The sequence below is a fragment of the Diabrotica undecimpunctata genome, chromosome 9 (assembly GCF_040954645.1).
Source record: "Diabrotica undecimpunctata isolate CICGRU chromosome 9, icDiaUnde3, whole genome shotgun sequence".
Classification (NCBI taxonomy): domain Eukaryota; kingdom Metazoa; phylum Arthropoda; class Insecta; order Coleoptera; family Chrysomelidae; genus Diabrotica; species Diabrotica undecimpunctata.
In genome coordinates this window covers 79,804,183-79,819,773 of record NC_092811.1, presented here as the reverse complement: position 1 = coordinate 79,819,773, position 15,591 = coordinate 79,804,183, and the positions used below count along the sequence as shown (strand labels likewise).

General features: G+C 31.3%; 1 protein-coding gene across 1 annotated transcript in view; it reads left to right on the top strand.

Moving 5' to 3' along the window:
* Nucleotides 1-225: 225 nt before the first annotated feature.
* LOC140450179 (protein kinase C, brain isozyme-like) overlaps nucleotides 226-15,591 on the top strand; it is a 651,237-nt gene continuing 635,871 nt past the window's right edge. Inside the window, exon 1 of the mRNA XM_072543635.1 lies at nucleotides 226-648. Coding sequence (XP_072399736.1) covers nucleotides 467-648 — 182 coding nt within the window. The 5' untranslated portion in view covers nucleotides 226-466. The remainder of the gene's footprint in view (nucleotides 649-15,591) is intronic.

Below are 15,591 nucleotides of genomic sequence, written 5' to 3'. Positions count from 1 at the left end.
AAACTAACTTAAAAAGAATCTTTTGTTTCAGGAAAAATCTACTCGGTTAAATTGAATGAGCAACAAATTTAAATTGTTAAGAACTTATTCCGTGAAGCAGAAAATTAATAAGCATGCGCGCCTGGTTTCATCAGAAGCACTACAGAACCTGCGTTTTTTATTGTTTTCTGTATTCTGATTGGGCGAATCCGGGCCTAAATGGTAGTGAATCGCATCGTCTCGCTCCCGCACGTGGAATACGTGCAAACAGTGCGAACACCGCGTACTTTGCGCTACGTATTGTACACTCCGTGTTAGCTGGATTGCCAGTTTCGATTCAACTGTTGCACCTTGACTTACTATCAAAATAGTAGTGATTCTTGACGACCGACAGTCGTCAAACGGTCGTGCGCTCTCATCTCTCCTGTGATCTAACATTACATGACGGTGTTTTTTTAATAAAATAGACTAGGATAAAAAGAAAACCATGGCTGAAGACGACGTAAATAGCGAGGACGGTAACGATCTAAACACAAAATTCGGTTTACGGTTACACGCTAGAAAAGGGGCTCTCAAGAAGAAAAATGTTTATCAAATCAAAGATCATCACTTCATACCGAGATTCTTTAAACAACCGACATTCTGCTCTCATTGCAAAGATTTTATATGGTGAGTTTTATTCAACAACACCTATATTTATCGCATTTAGTTCTAGTGGAGGATAGAATCCCTAGGGACTAGGTAATAATTGATTTTTCTCCCAGCTACCGTGCAACTTGCTCTCGCTTCATTCATAAAAGATACTAAAGTTTTGCTGGCACAAATTCTCTGAGTGTTTAATTATTACACAAACACTAATTTGGATAAACTCGTAATATCACGTAGATATTTTGTCCGTTGACACCTGTAGCAATACCAAAATTTACACAAGATCTAAGATATTAAAAAATAGTCTTGGTTTATGTTTTTTAAGAAATATAAATAAAATATACCTAATAAATAATAATGTCGAAAACATGTAAATATATAAAAAACATATTTCTGATTTTTGTATCAGATTTAAACGTTAAATTTAATAATAACTGTACTTTTTAGTCTTTTTTGAACTATTTTCTATTTGAATAAAGTATTAAGGTTGACCAAACAAACATTTTAAAACGTATTGCTTGAACAGTTAGTTATAATAACGCCAGCAGTTTAATTTTACGAAAAAAAAAAAAACATTCACTAGCTCAGTACCAAATTTATAAAACTATTTTAATACTCATCATACCATTCTCAAGGTTTGCTAAAATAATCTCACAGTTCGAACTAAGGACGTTTCTCACTTATTGATTCGACTATGGCGAGCTTTTATTAACCATTATAATAGTTATATCATATTGGTTATCCTATTTGCTGTGTTAACTTATAAAGATCCTGTATTTTTTACTATTTGGATGTGGATGATGTTTAAAATAATATAACAGTTTATTGCTACTTTCGGGCTTGGTGAAAAGTTCTAAAATCTGATATTCCTTCCTTAATAATTTTAATAAGTGAATAGTAGTGTAAATATTTGGTAGTAATGATGAATGTCAGAACGGATAAAACAGACGAAATAAACAAGCTCATTTTACTGTGAAATAAAACGTACTAGAGCTACTACGATTTTTTAAATAAAAATTTAAAAGTTAAAAAAACAAAAAAAGTTAAAATAAAAAAAGTTAAAAAAACAGCAGTAAGAAAAGGTAGAGATTTATAACACAACAAATAGATCGGTAATTATGGTTATATGTGGTGCGGAAATGACGTGTTTAACAGTAAAAGATAAATAATGAGACCGATGTAAATAGCAATAGGGGAATTTATAAGACAAAGTTTAGAATTATTTTTTTTTGTACGGTTTTGAGCTTATTTTGCAAAAGTCACGGGGGCCGATTAAATTACCAATGAGGTTATCCTCAGATTAAGTAATAGTTACGCTGGAATACCTTCGCAATATTATGATATACTATAAAATGATATACTACAAAATACTATGTTTTGGATCTAGAATATTATCCAAGAAAATATTGATACCAGACGTCGAACAAACTTTTAAAGTGTAATAAATAAAGTTCATATTATATTGGTGATTGTAACGACCTGACAGGATGGAAGACACCAAGAGCAATAAGAAAAAACAATAAAAAACTATACCAAGCTATCTAAAACAGAAGGCACAAGTAAGTTAGTGATAACAACACAGAAAGAGAATCCGCGTTTTGCCGTGTAGAACCCGCGCTCAATAGAATTGAATTCCAAGATATTATATAATTGACATACAAGAGAGAAAAATCTGGTTTAAACATTTATTTACGTTTTTAATGCCGCATATAGACGAACCATTTTGCATGTAAAACAATCTCAAATTAGAATTACTTGTTAAACATACAAGTTACATTTTCCGTTGAAATAAGCCTTCATTTTGCCATACACATAAGTTTATTCTGCCAGACTTGTCATGGTTTATTTCTTATCTGCAGAGGTGACGATGAGCATTTATTTTTTAATCGTCTTCGGTGTTAATGAAGATTATCCATTATCCTGTTACCGAAACCTTACGTATTTTGTACATTATTTCATACATTTCAGAATTAAATAACAATGCTTTAATTGCACTTATACTGGAAGAAGTTGGGTCACAAATAAAGAATGTTTTGGAAGAAACATTTTTTATAGCTTATATAATATTCAATGAATACTATTTTAGGTAGATTACTTTTATTTTTCTATTTTAAAAACGATTAGTGTATAGTATATTTAACAATGATTGATAGCACAAATTTTGTAGCAATGGTCTAAATACAGGATTGGTCAAAGCAGAGAAAAACGTAATAATTGATACCTTATCTGAATTTTCACTCGAATTCAATATGACTACCCCGACAAACCTCAAATACAATACATCTTAAGTGCAAATGCGCAAACTCTAACAACATTAAGCAACAACTGAACGCCTCAGTGACGGAGAACATGAAATTACTTTAATATAAAAAAACATAAATGTCAATATTAATTAATTAATAAACACATTAATTTTTATGAAAATACTAAATATTGGTATAGGACATTTCCTTACAATTTAATAATAAATATATTTCGGGTACTAGAGTCATATAAACATAATTCTTTGTAATATAAATATATACTTACATACATAAATACATACGTTGTCTTCTTCATCATCAGTTTTTTTTATTTCTCACAGAAATAATAATTGATTCTATTATTTCCTCTATTAACATATCGAGTTTCCAAAATGTTTCTTCGTCTGCTATGACACGTCTTATAGCTTTTTGCCAATTGTCAGATGAAATTTTTGATATGGAGTCAGATAATAGTTAACAGACATCTTGAAATTTAAATGTTGTATTATTTCTCGCGAAATATCTCTTCATTTGAACCTTTGTTAGTTCTATGGCTGCAATAACTCTTTTTTGAGAAACCTTTGGCTGCCACTGCTATTTCTTTGGTTATTAGCCAATTGAAGAGTTCTTGATTTCTTTATTTAATGTTAGGTAACGGTATTTTTAATCTTGAATGGTAACTGGCATTATCTATGACTATTACAGATTTGGTCGGCAACAAATCTATCATTTGAGTTTATCTCCTCCAATATGAGTGATAATTGAACGGCGACCTTTACTATTTCAAAGATTTAAGCCCGTAGACAAACCTTTTATAAATGCCTGATAAGCATTTAAACCAGTTTATCTTGCCAAACTCTTTTTACAAAATGCCCTTCATTTATCCATGTTTCATCTAATTAAAAAATATTTTTGCATACTCTCCTCAATTTTCGACTTTCCCTTAAAAATTGTCTCCTACACCGATTAAATTGTTTTTATCTATAAGCGCAGATTTTCTATTGTTATTCTCATAAACGAATCCAAATTCACGTAAAGTTTTCCATAATTTATCTCTTTTAATGTTTGGCAAAGATTCGTTAATCTCTACTAAAAGTTTATCCAAAGTAAGAATCCGTTTTTGTAAATAAAATGGATAAACTTGTCTTTGAATCGATTGTTTCACAGTATCGTCTATATGAATGGGTTTTTTCCCTGTTGACGTTTATGTGCTTCTGGAATACCTCCACTATTTCGTTGCTTTAAAAGTCTATAAATAGTTGCTTCTCCAAATCCGGTCATATCTAAACACTTAAGAACTATACTGCGAACAGTACTTTTAAAATGTTTATGTACAAGAGCATCATGTACATTTAACACTAAAGTTTTCATTGGCACAGTTAAATGATACTTTAATTTCACAGGAGTAAAATTAGATGTTTGTGACATTTTTACTACACAAGTTCACTTATTAGCATCGCTTTTTATTATAGAACTAACAAGTACGCGTGTTATATTCACAGGACTTTACACACAGCTGTTATTTTTAACACAAACACAGCCTGTTATTTTTAACTTAAACAATTAATAATCTGCAAAATACGTCGCTTGGAAATTTTAATCATTTCGAAGAAAGTCGAGGGCTTATAAATTGACACTCTCCTTTTTGGAAATTGTAAATATTTTGTACCTGTAGAGATTACATACTTACATAATTTGTTGATTAAATTGACTACCTAATTTGAGACAAGAATATTATAAATTGGTATGTTTAAAAATTCTAGGTAAAACCCAAACATTTGCCCCGAACCCGAACCCCGAACAATGCTGTATATTTCATTTTTGAAAATCTTTGTCACAGTTTTATGATGTTATATTAAGTTTTATCTCACGTGCAATCAATAATTTTCAAATGAACTCTAGCAGTTCATATCTCTAAAACAAAGCAACGGTAAGGGTTATTTTTTACAAATTTCATTTCTATTTTTCCTATTTTATGTTGAAAATATGAGTGAGCAGGTAGTTCTAACATTGATTACTTAATGTAATAAAAAGTCTAATTATTGGTGATTAACTTTATTATTTTTTATATTTAGTTTTCACAATATATTACTTTTGAGGGATACTTAGGAATTACAGCAGTATGTATGGATATTATTAGCATTCATTCATTATCTCTTTACCTGAATATTTATCCCGAATATTTCTCCAAAAACTTGACATTTAGTAATTCTTCGTAATAAGTGGTTATCATATTTCATTGGATATTATTATTGTTTTCCGTGTTTTATTACTTTCATGTACTTATCCAAGAATTTTCACTATGCAACATGCATTTGTTGTTTTTTCTTTTTAAATTCCCTTTCTGTATCGGATTGTATCACTAGAAACAGATCTATAAAATGTAGAAAGTATGAACCTCTAAACACCACCTGTTAGCATTCCAGCTCAATATTGGCACTAGTTTGGAGGTTATAGTGGTTTAAGCGATGAAAAATTTGAATTTCGTATGGCTAAAGCATTCCTTTATGACGTTAAAAAAATATGTTTGAACAAAGCAATAGTTTAATAGGCATTAATAGGATTGCGTTCTGTCAGAATCAACTATTTAGAGGTGGTATACTTAGTGAAATTGCGTGGGATAGCATAGAGATTAAAAACATATTGTTATTAAGAAGCTGCGTTTAAATTTGTTAGCGCATTTGCTTATGTTTAAGCGCAAATGATTAAGAACGCAGTTTGTAACTGTTTCTTCTTCAGCTCAAAAACATAACTTTTTATATTAATCAGTAAAGTTAAACCTACAGTTAACTGATTGTATGGCAGCAGGTTTGGTCCAATGCGACCAAAGAAGCTAAATCGTATGTCAAGGTCAAAGACTTTCATAGTTTGCAACGCGAAAGGTAATTTATTCATAAATTTCCTTAGAAAGAAACATATAATCATATATTATAGCGAATATTTTATATCGTTAATTGGTACATTTAAAGGAAAAAATTGCGGCTACATAATATGAAATAAAAAATTGTTTTATACCATGGGATATCGAATTTAACAGTAATTGAAAACAGAAATATTTTCTGTGTCGTTCCTAGTTTGTCACACTGATAAACATAAAAAAGTGGTACAGACGACGGTACTGTAGACTAGCGGGAAGCTTCATTCTATGTTTTCTGTAATTTTAAAATTAAAATATTATGTTTAACATTGATTAAAATAATTTTATTAATTATTTATTATTTTTATAGATTTTAATAAAATTGAAACAGTTTACGTGTTGTATAACGGACACCCTTATCGCGTAAATGGACTCTTAAAACTGTTTACTGTGACTTCTATTTCGTAAAAAGCCATCTGCTGATTTAGAAATCGTTTGCAAAGTATAAATATGAAAATTCAACTTAAAATGTTTTACTGATAATTCTTTTTGTCACACTTTAATACAATATTTGAACTGATTATTGTCAAAATCTAACATTATATTTATGTGAAGAATTATTTTAAAACGAGAAGTGTACAGAATAAAAATTAACGCTTGATTTCATAGTGACAACCTAAACTAAACCCTAACTAATGTTCACTTTAGACAAAAGTGCACTTTAGTGTTATACCTGGTTTCATAATAACTACAGCTCTTTTTATTATCAAAAAAAATTTAGTGTTTAAATTAGTAGGTTGGTAACTGTGTTTTCATCAATTTTGCTTTGTTTTGTCAACATAACCTTATTTCTTGTTCTATGTTAATCTGTGTGTAAAGTAAAATTTAAATGAAGTAGTTCTTTAAACAAAAATATGCTCATGCATATTTATAATAAATATAGTGTACAAAAAGTGTTGTTTTATTGTTCTTATATTAAATATGTAAATTTAAAGTATACATAAATTTTAACAACACATTACAGAAATTGCTCAACTAATATATTTATAAATATTATGTGAACAATTATAAAAATGCAAATTACTGATATGTGAGCATCATAATATCACATAAAATTTATCTTGATAAAGATGACAAACACAACAGTTGGTTTAATAGAAAATACTTTTTTGGAAATTGTAATTCTAGTTCTACAAAATGTTATCTAATAAATGATTCACAATATTGTCTTTTACTATCTAAACTTCCTTGAACTTTAGGGAAAATGTTCTCTTTTTTTTTCTTTTTATGACCCTAATTAAATTGTCTTCTTGTTGATCTAACTAGATTGTGATCTTCAGGAAACGAATCTCGATTTTCTATAGTGACGTTATGAAGCACTGCTGTTGCTACCATTATATTATATACATAGTTACTCTTAAATTTAATCTTATTTGGTTTTCTACAATTGGAAGTCATGATTTCCATGCCCAATTTTGTTTTTCCACAACATTCCAAGTTCTTATGGCAGATTCATTATAGCAAAGATTCTCTGCTTCTGTTCTAGCATCTTGTCTAGCCATGTCATTAAATATGATTTAAAACTGTAACCACTATCACCAAAGATAAAAATAGTCTAATCTAACAAAGTCTCCAGCTTCAAATCTTTGTATGCCACTAACGTTAAGTATTGTTTGGTCATGTACAAAACGCAACCATCTTGCAACAATATTTCTAATTGTTAAACTGGTCGCTGATTGTTTGGACATTTAATACAAAAATTCTTTTTGTGAACGATACAGTTCTGCATCTGCTCCTCCGTGTAAATAAATTCGTATTAAAGTACAAATAGCTGCAGCTATGCATCTGGGAAATCATAGAATGACATGAAACTTTTCTTCAGTGAGGACCATTTTATCATTTGTTTGATACATTTGAATGAACTGTCTGCTTAATTATACATTTGCTGTAAAATTCTTTTTATAATTCTTGAAGCTGCTGCTATTGATATATCCATATAGTCAGCTTCTGATATCTGCATGTTTCCAGAAGCAAAAAATATTAATGTTACTAATAACTGTTGTACTGAAGTAACAGCTTCTTCACTAACAGTATGTGCTGATTAATATTTTCTCTATATACATTTGAATATATAGGTTGGCTTTACTTTTTATCCACCAATGTTAATGTGATGACAAATTTTATTATATCTTAGTGGTATTACCTCTTTGTTGTAAAGTTTTATTAACGTTTCGATCTTTACTATTATATTCTATATCTGTATATTCGATCAAATGAAGCCATAACTGTATCGTCTGTAAAAAGAAAGCTGTAGAAGAAACATAAATCACCATATTAGTCTAAAAAATAATTTTTTTATTTGTAAACTTGTGAATGGCCTACATATATAAATAAAAAAAAACATTTTAAACAAACTTTAATCTAATTTCGCCATGACTCTGTGCGTTACAATTTAAGTAATGTCCGAGGTAAACAATTTGCTCAACTTGCTTAAGTTTACTACTATATACATATATAGAAAATTTGATATTCTTTTGTTAACTTATTATGTGTATTTTAGTTTTTTGTATGTTCAGATCAAGACCTTCCTTACAGCTCTCAATAACACTGTCAAGTAATGTTTGCAGATCTTGTTAAGTAGCTGCTAAGAGTATTGTATCATCCGAAAATCGCAAGTTATTGATGACTTCACCGTTCACAATTATTCCTTCTTTTTTTTTCAGAATGTGCATTTCTGAAAATTCTTTTGGCGTAAATGTTGAAAAGCAAGGGCGACAAGAGGCATACTTGCCGTATTCCTTTTTTTAATATTAAGAGCCTGTGATTCCAGACTGTCTACTAAAACCGATCTTGTTTGATTCCATTACAAATTTTCAATTATGCTAGGGCACATGTCTACAGATATACCACAACATCTTTGAGCAAGTACTTTCATCCCAAACAATGCCTCTCTCGGTCCAAACCCATTACGGAAACCAAACTGTGTGTCACTTAGCTTATTTATTATAGACACAGCCATGTATTACCTTCAGAAAATTTAAAAAAAATTGCTTAACAATAGGGTGGGCCGAAAAACCTTTTTTTTAGGGATATATCGCTACTGATTTCTGAAATTGTTTTGTTTGTTGCATTCTTGCCTCACTACGCTTTTACATACCAATTGTTCATTTATTTATGTATCTCAATTTGAGCACTTATTTAAATAAGTATGGTTGCATTTCATAGAAGTTTCCCATAAACCTCATTTCTTAGTATTCACTATAACTCGGTTGAATTTAATTTCCAATATTTCAATAAAATAAGGCAATAATTATTTCCAGTAGCGTTTATGGGCATTATTGTTAAATAGTCATATAGTAAGCAGACAATATAAATATCGCTATATTTTAAACATTGTACTCGTATAATTTCGTGTTTATAACTGTAATTCTCCACAAAACGCCAATTTTAAAATAAAACACACGAGACCTAAAAGTGCTTTAGAAATCAATAAGTATTATTGGATACAATTTTTAACCGTGTGTATTGTGTATTTTATTCTATGTTATTCTGTATCGATGTACGGTTTCGTAATTTTAAATTTTTTATGTCATATGGATTATATATTTTTTAAAACATCGATCATGAAGACTAAAAGAACTGTAAGAACAATAAATTTTTTTAATATATATTATTTAGTACTTAATAACCTTGAAATTATTTACCCTATATTAAAGGAATATAAATGTTTTTAGTTCTTATTGAAAATTATAGAATAATTGTCGGTGCACTTTAATAATTGACTTTCTTGATCAGGTACTCATCATTTTACAACTTTTTTTTATCCATATAGGCTATTTCTGATCATTAAAGACAAAATAGAATGTCGTAGAGGTGTGGAAAGAAAACAGATTTTTTGGTTAAAAACCATTTGTGAATGGACTTAGACGTCAAATGGAAGACAAATATTCCATATGGCAAAACATCGAGAAACCTTGTAATGGTGATCGTATAATTCTGATATGGTACGTGAAAAAGCCAGATTTCACTTCCGTGGCTTTAAAATTTAAAATAATAGGAAAAGGGGCTCGCTAAGTGAAATAGAGAACTTTATACTGTATAGCAATGATCGACTACCTTTTTTGTTTCATCTAATTTCATCGAATAACCAGAATTTTTTAGGTAGAACCATTTTTAGATTTTTAACAATATTTATTATTACACTTTGTAATAAGTACAAAATTAAGTATTACTTGCTTATGTCTGCTTCCATTTTAGACATAGCAACGCGCAATATCGCATCTAAATGTTCATCGGCCAGTCGAGACCAATGGTTATTTTTTCGATAGTTTAGAATTGAAAAAGTCTGCTTACACAAATATGGACAACCAAATATTATTGTTATCTACTAAACAAACTTTTTGAATTCCTCGAAATTAAAATCCAAAATTTCGTTTGGAGAGTGGTATTCTACATTCTACGTCTACTATATTCATTTGCTTGGTAGAACATCAATATTGTGGAGCAGCAATGACAGAACATTTAACAACATCAATTAATAAAATTAGGAGATAAAAAAGGAGATAAAAAACAGTCAGAAAACTACAGAGCTACAAACTTGTTAAATACGACGCTAAAACTTACAACTAAAATTTTACAAGTGCTAATAAATTAGAGGATACGTTAAACAGATGAACAACAGGGTTTTCGTAGTGGAAGATCGTGTACAGATGCAATATTTGTTATAAAGCAAATTACTGAGAAATGACAAGAGTATAATAGACACCGGCATTTCTGTGTCTGATTGGCATAAAGAAAGCGTTTGACAGAGTAAGACTCAAAGATGTAATCCATCTTCTGTATAATAGAGAAGTTCTGTATAATAGAGAACTGCCTAAATATTATAAAAACTATCGAAAACATCTACCAAAACAACAAAATGAAAGTCAGAATAGATGGACAACTTACAGAAACTATAGAGATAGGCAGCGGAATAAGACAAGGGGATTTTAAAATGTTAACACAGGAAGAGGATACCGAATGGGAAACAAAGAAATGAAAATACTCTGTTATGCAGATGGCACAATATTGATAGCCCAAGATGAAGATAGTCTGCAAAGACTGATCCACAGATTTAACATAAGAACAAAATAATTTAATATCACAATCTCATCTCAGAAAACTAGAAAAATAGTAGTCAGAAAAGAAGAGATAAGTCACCAATCGGCAGAAGAAGTATATGCAAAAGATGGAGTGACAACCTTCCATAGGGGTGTTAATCCGCTAATGAACAAGCAGAATTGCTTATAAAGAGGAAGAAGAAGAAGAACATCAATATAAACTGCAAAAGGGTTTAAGAAAATTTCCATGTTAACCTTTGTGTCTATACCCAGGTAACTGGGTATCCTTAGTAATTGTTTTATCTGAATCATTGACGATAGTATAAATATTTTTATTCGAGCTTCTAGTTATTCCTAAAATTATTTAGAACGAACAGATTTATAATAAAAACCAAAGAAAAAAATGCATATAATATATTAAAATTACCTGTCAAAGTTTTTACACCATTACGTCCACACCCGTGGCACCCGGGTAACACTAATGTTTAGTAAATTATGAAGCTCTGTCTATTATAATAAAAGTGATATGGAAACGTAAATAAAAGTTACATTTTAAACACATTGTCCACACTTACTTATATTTACTGAGTGTTCGTTACATAGTGGACGATTACAAACATTACATGATTTTCGTGTCTTTCTTAGCCGCTTTTTCGCTAAAGACATACAAATGTAGCAGTTTCCAACAATTTTGAGGTGTCCAGTGGAATCTCGAAGTGGTAATGACTCTGCAGTATTACTTAAATCTGTAAGTAGAGGTTTTCCTAACACCTCTACCTACAGATTCAATTTGTTTTTAGATCTAGCAGAAATTGCAGGCATCACTAGTTGTTTCCCTAAGTCTTGTAGAAAAATTCTACGCTTACTGGTTTCAGTAGAACTCTGTGGATTATTCTCTGTATAAATTATATAGGTTGCTAGGCAAGCTACGTCTGGGATATTGTAAAAGAAGGCTACTGGCCAACGCAAAGTTCTGCGTTTAGTGGAATAATGAGAAACCATTTTGTCCATGTTGTCTACGCCTCCTTTAGTTGTATTATAGAACTGAAATATTTTAGGTTTATTTTTTGGGCCACTTACATTATCGTTGTCATGCATTGTTGACAGCAAGATAACGCTTTTTTTCTTTTTTGGTACATATGAACAAATAGTAACACGATCTGCACTGAATCCGTGTAATGACGATTCAGGCTCACGCTCTGGCGAAGGCAGCATTTCTTGTGGAATATATGGTTTGTTTCTTTTCAAAGTACCAACTAATGATAAATTCCAAGACAACAGGAGACGGGCTAGTGAAAGAGTTGTGAAAAAATTATCCATTGTTGTGTTTCGTCCGGAATTTTTGTATCGGTAACACAACTCTTTTACTACGCGTTCATTAGTTTCACGTCCAGTCGAATTTTTTCCAGTATAAATTTGTCCAGTAAGTGGATACGAATTATTGGCATCACAAACCCTCCAAACCTTGATGCCATACTTCGCAAGTTTTGCTGGCATATATTGCGTGAAACGTGTCCTACCTCTAAAAGGAAATAACTGTTCATCCACAGTAAGAGAATCCGACGGTACATAGTTACGACGTAAATTATCATTGACAAGATGGAATATATCTGTAATAGCTGCAGCTTTATCATTTTGCAAACGTTCTGCACGTGTTTTGTCATTGTCAAACCGTAAGAATCTGCTGATGCCCCAAAAGCGATTTATGCCCATACTTGCTCGGTACAAAGGATGAGAGTCTGTTTTCCATAAATCTTTCGAGTGCTCTGAATTTGAATGCCGTACTCCTGCTGTAATAAGAATACCTAAGTATGCATCAAATTCTTCTGTTGTGAGTGACTTCCAAACATTTCGAGGTTTGTCGGGGTTTTCAACATTATACTTTTCACAAACGCTATTAGCTTTTCGATTGGTTTCGCGTATAATTATGTCACATATTACGTCACTGAAAACACATTTGAATGTATCTCTAATCGAAAGAGTTTTAGTAGAACGTACTGGGCCCGTTTTTTCACGCAAAAGGTTACGTTTCAGTGTTCGACTTGCAGTAAACGGTTTTCGTTGCCAAATCGTTTTATCTTTTGCAACCAGAACATCACTTTGGGAAGAACTTTCTTGAAAATCGTCAAAATCTTCATCACTACTATCGTCGCCGTCGGTATCGATTTCAATCTTATTATTGATATCAGTAAAAACGTCCTCTACGTCAGAAGCTTCATCTCCATCCGGTTTGCTTTGCGAAACATAGTCCTCATCTGATTCCTGGTTTTCGATATTTTTGTCTACTTCCTCATCTATATCGTCTATAAATTGTTGCAAGTACTTCTGTTGCTTTTCAAACGTCATTCTAAAATTGAATGATCTATGTATAAAACATTGTAAAAATAAACAGTAATAACTTACCTTCTAAATTCGCTGGCACTCACTTCTCTTCTTGCCATTATTACAAGTAATTACAACATAAAACACGCATATAGTCACAAAAATATTAACAACTTTTAAGCACAGTTAAATAAACACTGATAGTAAACAAAGAAACATCCCAATTGTCTGTTATATTCGGAATGTACAAGCGAAGTTTACCGAAACAATGCCGGGTATCTGGGTAGCACGGGTATAGACTCCCGTATCAGGTACTCGGGTATTGACATAACGGTTAAGTGAGATCTTTTTAAAATCAGAAGATCACACCAAAACATTTTTAATTTTAGTGTTTTTTCATCAAAATTTTCCCAGCTTCTTCAACGGCTTTCTGACAGTTGAGAAAATTCAAAAAAGCGTTCTTTTCTCAGTATGCTTGAAAAATAGTTTTGATTCATCTCAACTGACTTGACATCTGAATACGTCGCATATAGCAACTTGTTTTTCCCTTTAAATTAAATTTAAGTCAGTCAGAAAACCAAGTTCTAAAATCCACTGGTTGTTGGTAAGCTCTTCAATTGGCTTTTCCAGCAAAAGAGCTGTCCATCTAGTGTCCAAAATCTACCCTCAGTTCAGAAAACTTTTTTAAAATAGAATCTCGACTGAACCACCTTGCTTCACAGTAATAAACCAAGTCATCATAGTCCGTTTTCAGATCTTTCAGGAATTTTTAAAACGGACGATGTATAAACCCACTTTTTGAAACAAAGCTTCTATAATGGCGTTGTATTACATTTTTCTTTATAGTAAAATGCTAAAGAGAGCGTTACGGAACTAGCGCCACATAATGGCGTCGTGACGGAACTATCGCCACAAGATGACGTCGGCATGGGTGGCGTCATAAAATGGCGGTTCTTCACATCAATTCGGTTCTCTCGATCCATCGCAGTCCAATGCTTCATTACCAAGGTAATAAAAGTTTTGTTTAAAAAGGTGAATTTGCGTTTTATGGATCTTTCCTTTTAATGGTAGAAAATTTAAGTGAGTATGCCGGACAAGGCTGGTAAGTATGTGGTATATACTTGAACCATGCTTACAGGATCTGATGATCCAGTGATATTCATTAGTAACATGTTAAGTTGATCAAAGTTTAGATCGAAAAGTGGAGAGTGATTTTCTATTAAGTTTTTAGCAGATTCAAGTAACAGAGATAATAAGCAATCAGAAGTACTCGTTGAACTAATTTTAGTTTGTTTTACTACTACTACTACTTACGAATCCAAGCTTTTGCTTGGACTCTTGAGGTGGAAAAATGAAAAATAGAAACATATTACATTGTTTTGAAGATGGATCTACTTCAGGTGAAATAATTTGATTAGTACACTGTGAACTCACTTCTTGTAATTATAGCAAACTAAACTGTCTTAAGAGATAAATATTTTATATGAGGTGTTCTCAAAAGCAGGAGTAAATTACTCTGGTACTATTGGACTGTGATGATCACAGATGAGATGGTTTGATAACATTAAAAGAATAGCCTGAACAAATTGGCAATATGTTGCTCAAGATAGAGACCGATGGAAGGAGTTGGGAGAGGCCTATGTCCAAACATGGACGACAGAAGGTTAAGAAGAAGAAGATTGGACTGAGAAGGCTGATATATTATTGTATTCGAAAACTAAGAATGTGATTGTACTCCGGCATAGAAACACTAATTTTTCAGGAATGTGATGGAGGAGACAGAAATTTTGCTGATTTTTTGTAACTCATTGATTAGCAAATCGTGTGGTACGACATACGTTGGAGAGCACAAGTCGTTCCGCTCGTGTAACTAACATTATTGCTCTGACTGCTTCACCTTGTATTTCTATTTCGTCATGATTATTCATAAAATCATCTACTATTTGTTTATTGGATAAATGCATACATATGCAATTATTGGATAATCTAGAAAAGATTATATTTTTGGGTTGAATTTTATTTCCCAGTGGGAGAAAGTAGTTTACATTTTGGTGTTTTCTTAGGCACTAAAAATAATTGCATGTTCTTTGGAAGGAAATTGCAGTTTCGCCGCTGCCAAAGAATATGTTTAGGATGAGTTTATTTGACTTTAATGGTTTTGATTTGTAGAACTGTTGTGTGATTCCATGTTTGAATTCATTTCGATAAATGTTATGTGAAATGTAAGTCCGACCCTCTACACCTGGTAAAATAGGTATATGGGCCTTAACTAAAAGTGGTAATTATGCTGATAAAACTGGATTTGTTTAATAATTTTAAATAATAAAACAAATAATTGCAATCTAGTTGACTTTATATTAATTTAACTGAATATTATGTAAATAGTCTGTACACTTACAGTTTATTTTAATATATGAATGTGATTCACAATTTATAACATTAA